The sequence below is a fragment of the Lithohypha guttulata genome, assembly GCF_036872675.1.
Source record: "Lithohypha guttulata strain CCFEE 5908 chromosome Unknown scaffold_1, whole genome shotgun sequence".
Taxonomy (NCBI): domain Eukaryota; kingdom Fungi; phylum Ascomycota; class Eurotiomycetes; order Chaetothyriales; family Trichomeriaceae; genus Lithohypha; species Lithohypha guttulata.
Genome location: NW_027042750.1, coordinates 2,491,030 through 2,503,036, shown reverse-complemented (window position 1 = coordinate 2,503,036; position 12,007 = coordinate 2,491,030). Strand labels below are relative to the sequence as shown.

General features: G+C 48.9%; 4 protein-coding genes across 4 annotated transcripts; 1 reads left to right on the top strand and 3 right to left on the bottom strand.

The window, feature by feature from the left end:
* Window positions 1-2,631: 2,631 nt before the first annotated feature.
* Window positions 2,632-3,147, bottom strand: LTR64_000912 (uncharacterized protein; the record flags this gene model as incomplete). The annotated part of the gene is made up of 1 exon (XM_064895293.1): window positions 2,632-3,147. One exon carries the CDS (start codon window positions 3,145-3,147, stop codon window positions 2,632-2,634), a length of 516 nt encoding a protein of 171 aa, XP_064757980.1.
* A 2,523-nt stretch (window positions 3,148-5,670) lies between these two features.
* LTR64_000911 (uncharacterized protein) lies at window positions 5,671-6,315 on the bottom strand (the record flags this gene model as incomplete). The annotated part of the gene is made up of 1 exon (XM_064895292.1): window positions 5,671-6,315. One exon carries the CDS (start codon window positions 6,313-6,315, stop codon window positions 5,671-5,673), a length of 645 nt encoding a protein of 214 aa, XP_064757979.1.
* Window positions 6,316-7,503: 1,188 nt separating this feature from the next.
* LTR64_000910 (uncharacterized protein) lies at window positions 7,504-8,433 on the bottom strand (the record flags this gene model as incomplete). Its single annotated transcript, XM_064895291.1, has 2 exons — window positions 7,504-8,194; window positions 8,219-8,433. 2 exons carry the CDS (start codon window positions 8,431-8,433, stop codon window positions 7,504-7,506), a joined length of 906 nt encoding a protein of 301 aa, XP_064757978.1.
* Window positions 8,434-10,263: 1,830 nt separating this feature from the next.
* On the top strand, window positions 10,264-11,412 carry LTR64_000909 (uncharacterized protein; the record flags this gene model as incomplete). Its single annotated transcript, XM_064895290.1, has 1 exon — window positions 10,264-11,412. One exon carries the CDS (start codon window positions 10,264-10,266, stop codon window positions 11,410-11,412), a length of 1,149 nt encoding a protein of 382 aa, XP_064757977.1.
* Between the last annotated feature and the right edge of the window lie 595 nt (window positions 11,413-12,007).

The following is a 12,007-nucleotide window of genomic DNA, read 5'->3' as shown; positions in this document are numbered from 1 at the left end:
GGTAGTAGGTGTACGTATTGTATCTTGAAGAGGTATTTCCGTCGATATGGTCGTGACATATGACATGTCCAGCAGCAGCTCGCCGAAGAGCCACCAGCCTTAAGTCACTATGACCTATGCTGAATTGACGATACATCTCGAGATCGCTAGTCTCGAAGATACAGCCGAGCCATGCATACTGCAAAGTCTTGCTACCTTCAAGAAGAACTTAGAACCACGTGTACGATCAGCTACCTTTTCAGCGAAGTCCATCGTTTCGCCATATGCCGCAGATGGAGTCTTCATCGATACCTTTGTTCTGCATGGCAACAGAGTACGGAGGAGGGCTTTCGAGCCTGTCCCTGCCGAACCTGTATAGATCAAGAGGAGGAAGGTGCTCACTGATATTGAGAGCTTCATGTCACAGATCAAGAAGACAATCCATGCGGTAGAGGTTTGGGAAGTCAGTGCTGGACTTCGTGCCCGTGACGCAAGTGGCTTGATGCCCAGCTAAGCTCTTTCAAAGCTGCAACAAAGAAGGTCACATTGTGCCGTTGACTCAGAATTGGTTGTGCCAATGCCATTGTTTGAATCGTTATCAGTCATCTTAGCCTGCATACGCATGCTCGTCCTTATGTTGTTAATACAAATTAGACGAAATATGTGTCTCGAGGCTCACGCATGACATGCGTACACGAATCGGACTGATTGGAGCCTGGTGTCGAAGCTATGGCCCAAGATTGACACAGTCTCTTGTGCCGTAAACAAGGAAGGGCCCATTGAATTGTCAAGTCTTATGGTCAGCCTGTTCAGCGGGCGACCAAAGCTGATACCATTGTTCTCGACACCGTCCTTCGGCGCGTCATGTCAGACGTCTGACCATGGGTAGCCAGCAAAGACACGCGAGTTCTCGCTCGATTCAGGGACATGGACATATCATGCAGCACTTCAGGTCGTACAGAAAGTGGCTGCTGCATAGTTTGCTTCGACGAGGCGGACTGGAACGGAGCTCAGCAGCACGTTCTTTCGACCTCTCCTAAACAGTAGCTGAACAGGCTCTGTCTCTCAGCTTACCACAGGGTAAAGTGTCTGCTTCATATTGAAACCTTGAAGCCTGTCTGGCCCCGAACCAATGCCTCACTTGATCAACCAGGATCGGCGTGGGATTTCATCTCTTGGCTGCTGCCCTTATTCTCCGACAGCATTTGCGTCCAAACATAAAGTCTGACCAGCTTGAGCGTACGAACACTGTTGATCAGATGCCATCGCTGTGAGAGCACAAGGACTTCACCAGCATCATATTGTATTACCAATGCGTAAGAGTTTGCTGCAATCGAAGCTATAGTGACGTTCCTCCAGAGATTCTAGATGCGAAGCTCGAGGTCGGTCGTACATGACTTAGGCAGAGGATGTGGTTGGTCACGGGACGGGGCTGCCAGAAGTAATAGAGATATTGGCGGTACACACTCGCCCCGAACGCTACTCATTGGCAGTAAACGATGTGGAAATAGGATCGGTCGTCGTCAGTGATTGGTTACGGAGCTGGATGTGGTCGTCAGTAAGCTTCAGCATCCATGGTATGAGAAGAATGCTACCTTGAGTTTACTCAACCTCAAGTTTTGTGAGTCTAATTGCTGATGTTCAATTGAAGAGATAGCGGAGAGAAGAGATCAAGCCCTCATCGCCAATGCCAGCAGCAGTTGAGCGATAAGTCGATTTTGCTTACTGTTGAATGGATCAAATGTGTCGAAGAGCTCTTGAACCACTGTTCGTTCGAGAACGAGGATCGAGAGTACAAGTTTCATCTTGTGAGAGGCTCTGCAACAAATGATCAGTTGAGTGGAACAGATTGCGACGAATCCACATACCTCAATCGTTGTTCACCGCTCTTTGCGGGCATATAGCAGCTCAGTACTGCCAAATTGTCCGCCAGTGACAGTCTTCTTAAGTATTCGGCAAGCGTGACAAACGCGTATGGCATAAGTTGGAAAGAGCACTTCGAGAAGCTGAGAGCTTTCAAAAAACCACCATCGGGCAAGAGCACGTGTCTGCCTGCGGCGTGACAGCAATCTCGACCTGAGGTAGTGAAAACTTGAATCAAGGTTCGCGTTGGATACTAGATGCTTAATCAAGCTGTTCGCATACCACGCGACGAGAAAACTCGACCCCGTATTAATAGCTGAGAAGGAATTAAGTGTGCAAGTACAGATTCAGCGTTCACCTCTTACGAATTGACAATTGGACATATCAAGCTGGCAGGCTGTAAGCTCATGTGCCTGATTCAATCTTGACCTATGAACTTGCTGCCATTCTCGATACGGTATGAGACACAGCAATCAACTCAAAGCAGACTTATTGTCGGTACGCAGCCAGGAACAATGAGATGTTAGATTTGGTCAGAGTGTCTTCTCTCCAATACAGTCTTGTCTCTTCCTATCTGTGACTTGTGCTTCGCTCAGCAATCAAACGACTTTTGCTTCACACTCTCACAGTACAGTACACTCTGCCTGAACACATGAACTCTATCTGCATCCACAAGAAGTTTGGCAGGTTGTAATATGAGCCCACGCTATCAGGGTGCCCAACAGGAATTCCAGCTCGTGCCATCAGATTGCAAATACCTGCTCTCTGCCATACCTCAGTTGCCATGTCTCATATTCTCTTTTTCTCCTCGTCTCTGAAGGGTCTATCGATGCCTGGAATTGGTGTTCCTCCAACGCCCAGGTCCCTCAAGCGGTCGTTCTCCTGCTGCAGCCGTTCATCAGAGATCCTGTACATTCTTAGTGCACAGGAAACTTCGTCGTGGAGGATACCTAGATTGAAGATAGCCTGGAGTTCGATGGCTCTTCTTCGTAGGTGACATGGAGGCACAGATATAGCTTGCCTCTCGTCGATCAGATCCTGGTACGTGCAGCCCAGAACAGGTCCGAGAAGTTGCAACTTCCGATAGTTGACTTCGGTAGTTGGCCTCTTGTACAGGTTGAGAGTCAACTCCGGTAGACCACCACCAAACTCTGCTGCTGCTGCCTTTAAAGCTTCCCTGATCTGCCTTGCTGGTGTGAGCTGAGGCCACTTTTCCATGCCCACCATTCTCTTCCTGAACCTCTCATAGTCAGCGGCTATATCTTGATGATTTGTTGGGGGTGAACCCGGTGCCGGTGCTTGCATTCCAGCATTCGTTGTGGACGCCCCTAAATTCATACGCCGGTTGTCATCGGCATAGAGTGTTGGTGTTGCAGTGTAGTCGATTCCAGCATTCTATATTGGACGGCTATCTGCCAACAAGTGCTCTAGCGTGAAACTTAAGTCGCTTCTAAGATCGTTCTGGATATGTTCCTTGATCAAGCGTGATGTGCGGATATGTGCCGCCTCCTGTCTTTCATCAGTACCTCACCATAACGCACCGGCTGAGATAGTACTTACGAGTAATTCAAGCTGTACCAAGATTGGATAGCCTGACGCTTGGAGCGGACTTCGGTCATTCTCGGTTTCTGTGCCAATTTCATGCTCTGCCATTACAACCTCTTCAATAGCTGCAAGGACTATGTCTGTGCCTGTAACAGAGCCCCTTGCAGCCAATCATTGAGCTCGAGGCGTATCGAAATCTGTACCACATTAGAATTCAACCATCGCGGATCTTGACATACTTACCTTCGAACCCAGCCATCAGCACGTCTTGCACAGCTTCCTCGACAGACATTTCGAGTAAAATTATGAAATATTAATATACGAAATCCTTGCTGGATATCAGTATGCTGATTTACAATCGTTGTACTTCAAGATTGCGGTTTGGTGGGGAGGGAGAACGTTCGAATTACATCGAAAAGACGACCCAGCCACAACAATTCCTGTTTCGGCCGACCTCGACTGCACCCTAGTGGATTCCACCCCGGGACAGTGCGGTGGCTTTGGCAATTTAGTAAGGTGTACTAGGAGAGGTGTCCAGACAACACAACATACCAATGTGAGATTAGCCTTGTCTTCCTTATGCTGAATCAAAGGGTGCTACGCATGCAATATGGTTCAAGATATACCTTGGAACTGTAGCCATGAGGTGTTTGCTTGTGGGATTGCTCAGAATCTGCAACCACAGTTCTAGAGGCACGGTTTGGCGTGAAGTTTTGCTCAGGTTCCCAGCGATCAGCATGATGGCAATTAAGCAATTGGAGACTGTGCATTCAGTGGCTCAAATAGCCAATGCATCACATTAAAATCGGTTGTAGCGAGGAACGTAAGCTCCTCGAGCGATGTGCTGTTCTACGATGGATTCAGCCATCTCTCCTGAGAATGACACTGCTCTTGGAGCCAACGATACCACTGAGCAATACACTAATGGTGGGCCATTATTTCATTAAAGCTGTGGCTTAAGCCCTTGCATTTCTCGCTCTCCTAGAGAGTTGTACGGTGTCAATAGCACACACCCCTATGGACGTCCGCAGGGTATCATTCCTGTTCTGAATGTCTCTATCAGTCGTCTTCCGAGTGCAAAACAAGCATATATGACGGTACCGCTGTAACCCTCGTCCTTTCTCGTTCTCTTGGATCCGATTCCTCCTTTCATGCAGATTGGAGCTCCAGTTACAACCTAAGCAGACAAGAATCAGCAGTTGAGAAACCTTTCGTTGTTAGTCTACCACAATGATCAGTGACATAAGATATGATGTTTTCTTCAAGTCGTACCAGAACTCGACCAGTATATCTTGACTTGAGGGACTCCCGAGCCATCGTATCAGCAGATCTCCAGAGTTGGGGATGAGCATGGTACCACGATCTCGTTATAACCTCGAGCTTGCTCTTTCCGACGTTATATTTTTCTTCACCCTTTAAATGTATCTGCTCTTCCTTGTTCTGAATTATGGAGCTCTTAACTGTTCTCGTGACTCGGACACCAGGCGAAGCCACCACGGAGGTTGCTGCTTTCAAGCAAACGATCTCGTTAGATGGAATGGCTGTCCGTGGATGCTTGCTCTGTGGCTCTATACAGAATCGAGGGGCAAGCAGGGAGACATGAAATCGAGGTTGAGTGGATGATGCGGACTGCGCCTTGGCGTGGAGGTCCCGACTACCTCACCGTTTTACGTGCCTGAGTCCTACGAGCCCTTGCCGAAGCGCAAGGCCGAAGAACGACTTTCCGAGCCATTCACTAAGACCGTTCGAACCAGACCAGCCGAACCAACCTTAGGTGATGCGGAGACTCAGCGTCTCCAGAAGATACAATTACAATTACTTCATCCACGAACCAGTCCAAGAGTAGACACAACTTCCGAGTAGCCATGCACGGGTAGCAGCCTCTCGTGAAGGCCTCTCAGAGGTGCATTGTCTCACGAGGCAACCTGTCGACGAAATACATGCATGCATAAAGGAGGTATAAAAACTTCGACGTAGACTCTGATCATGCAGTACCTCTAGACCTGCTGTAAGACAGGAAACCATCATTCGTTGCGGATACAAACTCAAATGGCATGTCAGTTGTTATGTCTTCAACCAGCCTCACTAGATCTACAAGCTTGGCACCAGAAGCTCTCACAAAACAATCAAGTGTGTGTCGAAAGGGAGCAGTCGTGTAAGAAGAAGGTGAAAGACACTTAATGAAACTTAAAATGCGCCAGACACCTTGCTCATTCTAAGATACATAATTTGCAGCTCTTTGACATAGCATCCCTCCGCAGCCAGTCGCAACATGTCTCGTATTCATTGTGAAAGCTTCGCCCAAGCGTGGGCACCATGCAAGAGGCTGAACATCTCAACCTTCTCGAAACGGTCTCCACGCCCTTGCATCGTAGACAATATGTCATAGACTCTCCGTAAGGCAGGACCAGGCTCTGTCGCAGCCATGACGTCCAAGGCTTCGAACATCGTCCGGTAATTGGTCTCAGAATCCTGTGGAACATAGTGTTCGCTTTGGATGAGACCGTGTACTACCCTGCCCACAAGATTGAGCTCGGGAGAATTCACAGGAAGCTCAGCAACGTTGTCACAACTCACTTCCGCCTCAGCCCTCTCAGCTCGAGCTTCGGCGGTGTTCTTCGTGTTGCGAAGCATATTCAGCTTCTGCTGTGCCTCCTCATATGTCTGAATCCCGCGAGCAGGGTCAAGCCAGACACAAGTTCGTTTCCGTCCTTGTTTGCCTCGACCGTGCTCGTCTGGCTGTTCTCCATCTAGAAGTCCTCGACAGCGGTTGCATTTGCCATCTCGGACTTCGCTGCCGTAACAGCTGCTATCGTATTTGGTGCATGTCAAGCACTTTTGCCCAGGCTGCTTGGCATTAGGAGCGTCTGCTGGTTGTCGAATCGCTCCCGCATCTAGAGCCTGCTGTGCCGTGAGGTTTGAAGGCATGGCTGTGGAGGCACGAAAGTGGAAATTCTAATTGTACTGAAAGTGCTAGTTAGTAATTATGGACTCAGTTGCAGGTGAGACCAGGTCGACTCACTATACTTTAAGAACTTTTTCGATCTGTTCTTTCTTGAGCGGTGGATCAAGGCCAAATTGTAAGTCTTGTTGTGGAAGGATGAAAGACTTTGCATCTTCTGATCGGTGAGCAGATCTGAGATATATAGCTTGTCGATGGGTTAGACAATGATGTGCTTGACAATCCCAAAACCGATCTTTGTCTGTCAATTGTCAAATACAAAAGATTCCAAGAGATTGTCCATTGTGGTCGAAGCAATTAAATGGTGACAATCCCGTGATTGTCGAGCGAAATGCAAGTTTGCCAAGCTTTTTTGGTGGCTGCGCCATTATTCGATATGGAAAGTGGAGAAGCTATGGTGTGTTCACAGTAAGTGACCCGAGGTGATGGTAATGACTGGCAGGCACGTTCTACGCGTGCTTGCTCAATCATGTAAAACGAGGTCGCAATTGCCATCTCTGAGCGTCTCGCGGCTTGCACGAGTCGTGCTCGATGACAAAAGCAAAACTTCTCAAATTGAGTTTTCTCGAACGCAATGGCCAATAGTTCCGTACGTACGTATTTGCTTTGCTTTTCGCACACTGTCAAAGCTTGTTGGTCGTCAATAACCGTCCGTGATCCCGACAAAATGCAGTCCAAGAATACGACGATGGGTCAAGTGCAGCCATGACTACCTGCCAACACGAAGTCAGCACGGTGCTGGCAGCTGCATACGAACAACCAACTTACTGCAGCATAACGAAAACAGCTAAAACAGTGTACGTACAACCGACATAGCATCCTCCGCGCAGCTCGCTTCCGAAAGTTCTATCTTCGATCCAAAAAACGTACCCTCGCGGTATCTCAAAATAAGCACGCAGTTTTACGTTTTGCGTGATAATGAAAATGCTCACAGTCCTGTCTCGAAGAAAAGCTTAGGGGAGGGCCCATGAGGAGAAGTGAAGACAAACGGATCAGTGTTACAAAATTTAGACAGTCTATGCATTATCTGAAATATGTAGAGACTTGACACGAAACTTGGTCTTTTTGGCACCAATTCCTCATCTATCAATGAATACCCCGTAGATTTTTCCCCGAGAAGCAGATTGCTCCAAGTTGTACAAGGTGTTGACCAATCAGTTTGTCCACGACCTGATCAACGGAGCAGACAAAGTCAATGCCTCCATCTCCCGGACGAGGTCTTCTTCCTCACCTGTTTGCGTTTCGGGTCTTTCAGCAGCATCTCCTTCCGTAACGAGCTTCCTAGCTCTTGAGCTCAAAGTATTCTGGCGTCTGGGCACATGACGCAGCACGCTAACTCGTCCCCGTAACTCTCTGCTACGATCGACTAGCTTTGTCACTTTTTGACTTGGCTTTATATCCTTGATTTTCCTGCCCAAACGCGCAAACTCGAAGCCGAGACGATCGACAACGAGTGCTGTAGCAGAAGACTTTTGCTTTGGGCTAAAATCGAGGGTCGTGCTTTCCGTCATCTCATGATACCCTATAGCGACAGTCTCGGACTGTTCTGTGAGTAAGATCGAGCTCCGCTTGTTGCTCGCGAGGACCTCATTGGCTTTCAACTGTTGCTCGATCTTGCTCTGCTTGTACTGCAGAGCCTCGTATCTTCGCAGTAGAGCATCATATTCTGATTCAGGAACCGTGCGTTCCCCTATGCTGTCATTGTCTTTCGATGAGGAGGTGTCTGGCAATTGTGTGTTGCTAGCCAAGGTAGTGTTTTCTGAGACACGTCTAGATGTGTCCGCCTGGAGGCTCGAGTTGTGGTTCTCTATGATCGTTTCTGGCACATCATCTGCAGACGTATTGCTATATTTTTGACTTAGAAAATACCCAGACGACGAGTCATCGGGGGCGCGAGGAGGTAAAGAAGACCGACGAGGTGGCCATCGAGGAGTAGGAGCCGTGCTTAGACTCTGAGTAATCTCGCTGGAATCGGTTTCCGATGCTTTCTTGTCCGCGATAGCCCTTGCAAGAGCTTCTTTCTTGCATTCTCTGCAATTGGGACGTATGCAGCCACCAACTTGTGATCTTCGAGATTGGTCCATTGTGATTTAGTAGTAATCTTTCTTTGACAGTTCGCAAGGCAATAGATGGAAGGTCGTTGTCTAACCTGGTCAAGGATTCGTCGATCGTAGCGGGTATTCTTGAATTTCGATGTGAGTTGCTGAATCCAGATATTCGGGACGCTGAATACAAATGTAATGGGCTTACGGGCCTGCAGTGACGCTCTTTGTCGATATGAGTGCAACATACTAAGACACTTTGCATTATTGCTTGTCGTTCGTCACAAGTGACAGGTATATCTTCGTTGTTGTGCAGGGCAAACGAATATGGCTGAAGAAAAGAGGAAGGTGACTTGTCTGGACAAACACTCATTCATGACAGCGACTGGATGGTCGTACTGAATTGTGGCTGTCGATGATCCTCGAGGTTAGTTAGCTCGCATACTATTCAAGACCTTTCAAGCGTCAGGAGACTCGCAAGGCTGGTATTCAAAATCGAAAAGCCAAAATGGCTATACAGGGCGCAGAGGTTGATGGCTTTTCATTTCTGATCCTCGTCTATCTGGTAAGCAGCATTTTTTTGCGTTTCGTATGAAAACCTAGATGTGTCAGTCAGAACGCATAGCACGGCGGGTCTTGCTAGTTGTGCACACAAGGTAGAAAGACGACGCAATCTTGAGTCCATGATCTTGTAATGGAACACATCTTCAGAATTTCGCGCTCACATTCCTGGTTGAGGAGCACCAGCTGGAGTTATAAACCGAAGCCGGCCATTTCTCGAAGTCTTTGCGCGCGGCAGCAGCTTTAGCGATTGAAGTCAATAAACCACTGCACTTCATTGGCAGAATTGGCAGTTAGATAATGTGTAGATGCGACGATAGGACGCAGGGCCAGGTCAAATAGGACTCGCAGGAGTTCCACTGGCTGAGAGGTCTCTCGTTCTGTCACGCTCTGAAAGCACAATCCGCCAGTGTGGGTACTTGTGAATCTGGCAGTTTCCTCGGAGGATGGCGATGTTGTGCTGTGCCAGGATCGATGGCTCAGAGCGAGGAGAAGATCGTCTATTGTTTCGCCTCACAGTAAAGAATGATTTCACGAGTAGCTCGTGTTAGTATTAGAGGCGATGCCTGTCATAGTACACGCACTGTCTGCTGGTCAATAAAGGGGTACAACACCTCAACTCCCAGACACTTCGTAGAGGATCTACGAGCCAAGTCGCCATGACTTCTTATTACTTCACAGGGGAAACAATTGCCAAGCGTTTGCTGCTTGGCAGCATGTTCGGGATGTGGCCAAGTAATCGTACTCACAACGTTCAGGTGAGCTCGAGAGAAGGACTTCTCAGGTTTGTCGTTACACGGGCAAGGAAGACACGAGGAACTTGAAATGCAAATATGGTCGGAGGCCTAAATCTGAAATAGCTACATGCCAGAATGCGGAGGTTTAGCTTCAGGAGAAAAGGGTAGAGATTTGCCAATCGAGGTTCAGCGGAGAAGAAGACACCAATGAGTGCTTGATGATCGCCCTTTAGTGGCAACCACGAGAGTCTGGTTGCGAAGCTCGCGCCATGGCGGACGCAGGCTTCTGCACTACTGCTGGTCGGGGAGCCGCAGTTTGCACCATCCTGTTCCTGCGGAAAATGGTCGTGCTCGCCTGTGGAGAGAAGAGACTTGGTGCTTGGGCTGCTTACTTCTACACCCTCCAACCAGCACCGAGTCACAAAGCGATGTCAAGGCAACCTCAGAGCCTTAACATCAACGCGACACCTTTTCCTGCCATTTCTAGGACCGTATCGTAGCAAGGTCGCACCGATTTCGAGGCAGTAATCTATTCTACGTGCCAGGGCGACGTACAACCTCGAGCGACCACAAGATGAAGACATTATATACGACCATTGACCCAATACCGTCGCACATCCCGCGACAACTTGCCATTGAACTATTACAGAGCCACGGCGAACTGATCACGCTTAATCCTCTCGTCCTCGAATACCACCCAATCAAGGCCCCACGAGACGCGCCTGTGGACGAGTTCTACAGTTCGTGGTATGAGGTAACGGAGCGCGTACAATTCGTGCCCGGGTTAGGCAAAATGGGCTCGAGTAAGATCACTTTCCGTGGCTGTTTTCACGACATGCCCTGGGGAGTGCAGACGCACATGTACGTACCCTTTGGAGTCGACCTTAGACATAAGTATCAGATCAAGGGCAACCAACCAGGCGAGCCGCCGGAGCCGAAAGAGCTGGGCAGTAATGCTCCATCAGAGGGGTTATATTTGCGCACAGATACTCAGATCAAATGTAATGTGACTATGCTGTCCTTTGTGAAGAAAGAGTTGAAGGCCGCTTCCAAGACCATGCTCGACCGCATGCTCAAAAAGGCAGAATTGATTGATGCAGGAGTTTTGCAGGCCATGTTCGACGATTCTGGCAGGTTAATGACCAGCAATCCGAATGATCGAACACAGCCTCGAGAACCGAGTTCACCAGCAGCTTTCACTCCGAGTGTTTATGGTCCAAACGGGATGAATTTGCGCTCATCGTCTGGCTCTTTTTCGACACGTCCACAACCCACCTTCCAAGCTCCAGGCAGGCAGGGCTACTACCACGTGCCTCAACGGAACGGATTCGCAGTGGAGATGCCAGGTGACACGCAGTACGGCGCACACTTGAGTCCCCCTAACCAAAACAGATACTCATCTTTCTCGGAACTCACGTCGCAGTCTTCTGGACATTCTCCTGGCCCTCAGCAGAGCAGATGGTCTGGTGTCCAATCTGACAACCAGAGCAGCGTCGATGGGTCAGCCTACTCCGGCCCCACGAACTACTCCACACCTGACCCTATGCGGTCGCCGAGACCGGACTATGGCTCGAAGAGCTTCACTGCTGAGCTTCCAAATAACGAAGCACCACCACGGCCACCGAAAGAGGTACACGGAGACAACAAGGAAAACCAGAATCGACCATCGCAGACAGGTCACCAATATAATCCTCAGCATTACGCAGGGGCACGAATTTCCTGATAACACAAAGCAAATGACGGAGCACATGGCTATATTGTATGAGAGTCATATCATGGACTGAACGGATCTGTTTGCGACTAGAGTATCCTTACAGCAGCTTGCCCATTTTACGACGCATGTATTGGCATTCTAGGATGGCGTAGAATAGTAGGCTACTCTTGGCTAGATTCAATGAAGATACCCCCCGTCTTTTCCTAGCAAAGTGTATACAAGCATATTACAAGGTGACGGGGTGTTGATCCGTCAGCTCATAATCATGATGTGAGTGACGACTTACGATCTGTAAGTCTTCCCAAATCTCTTGAACTTTCTGTCAGGCCGCAACCAAGCGACTGGCTTTTGATGCCTGAAGATTACGCAGAGAGCACAGCAGTGCGTCTCGCATTGCTGGCTGCAAGCGGATGATCTGCAGAGACGTTGTTCTTCGACCCTGTAGATGCGCTCATGGTGAACTCAGCAATATATACATGTCGTAGCCGTCTTCTCAAATTTTGTGTCCGCCTTCTAGGCCCAGCGACATTAATGCTCCAACTCAAGCTTCCGACTCCGGCAGAACTCGGCCTCTCGGTGGACTGGGTATGGCTGTGTCCCACCT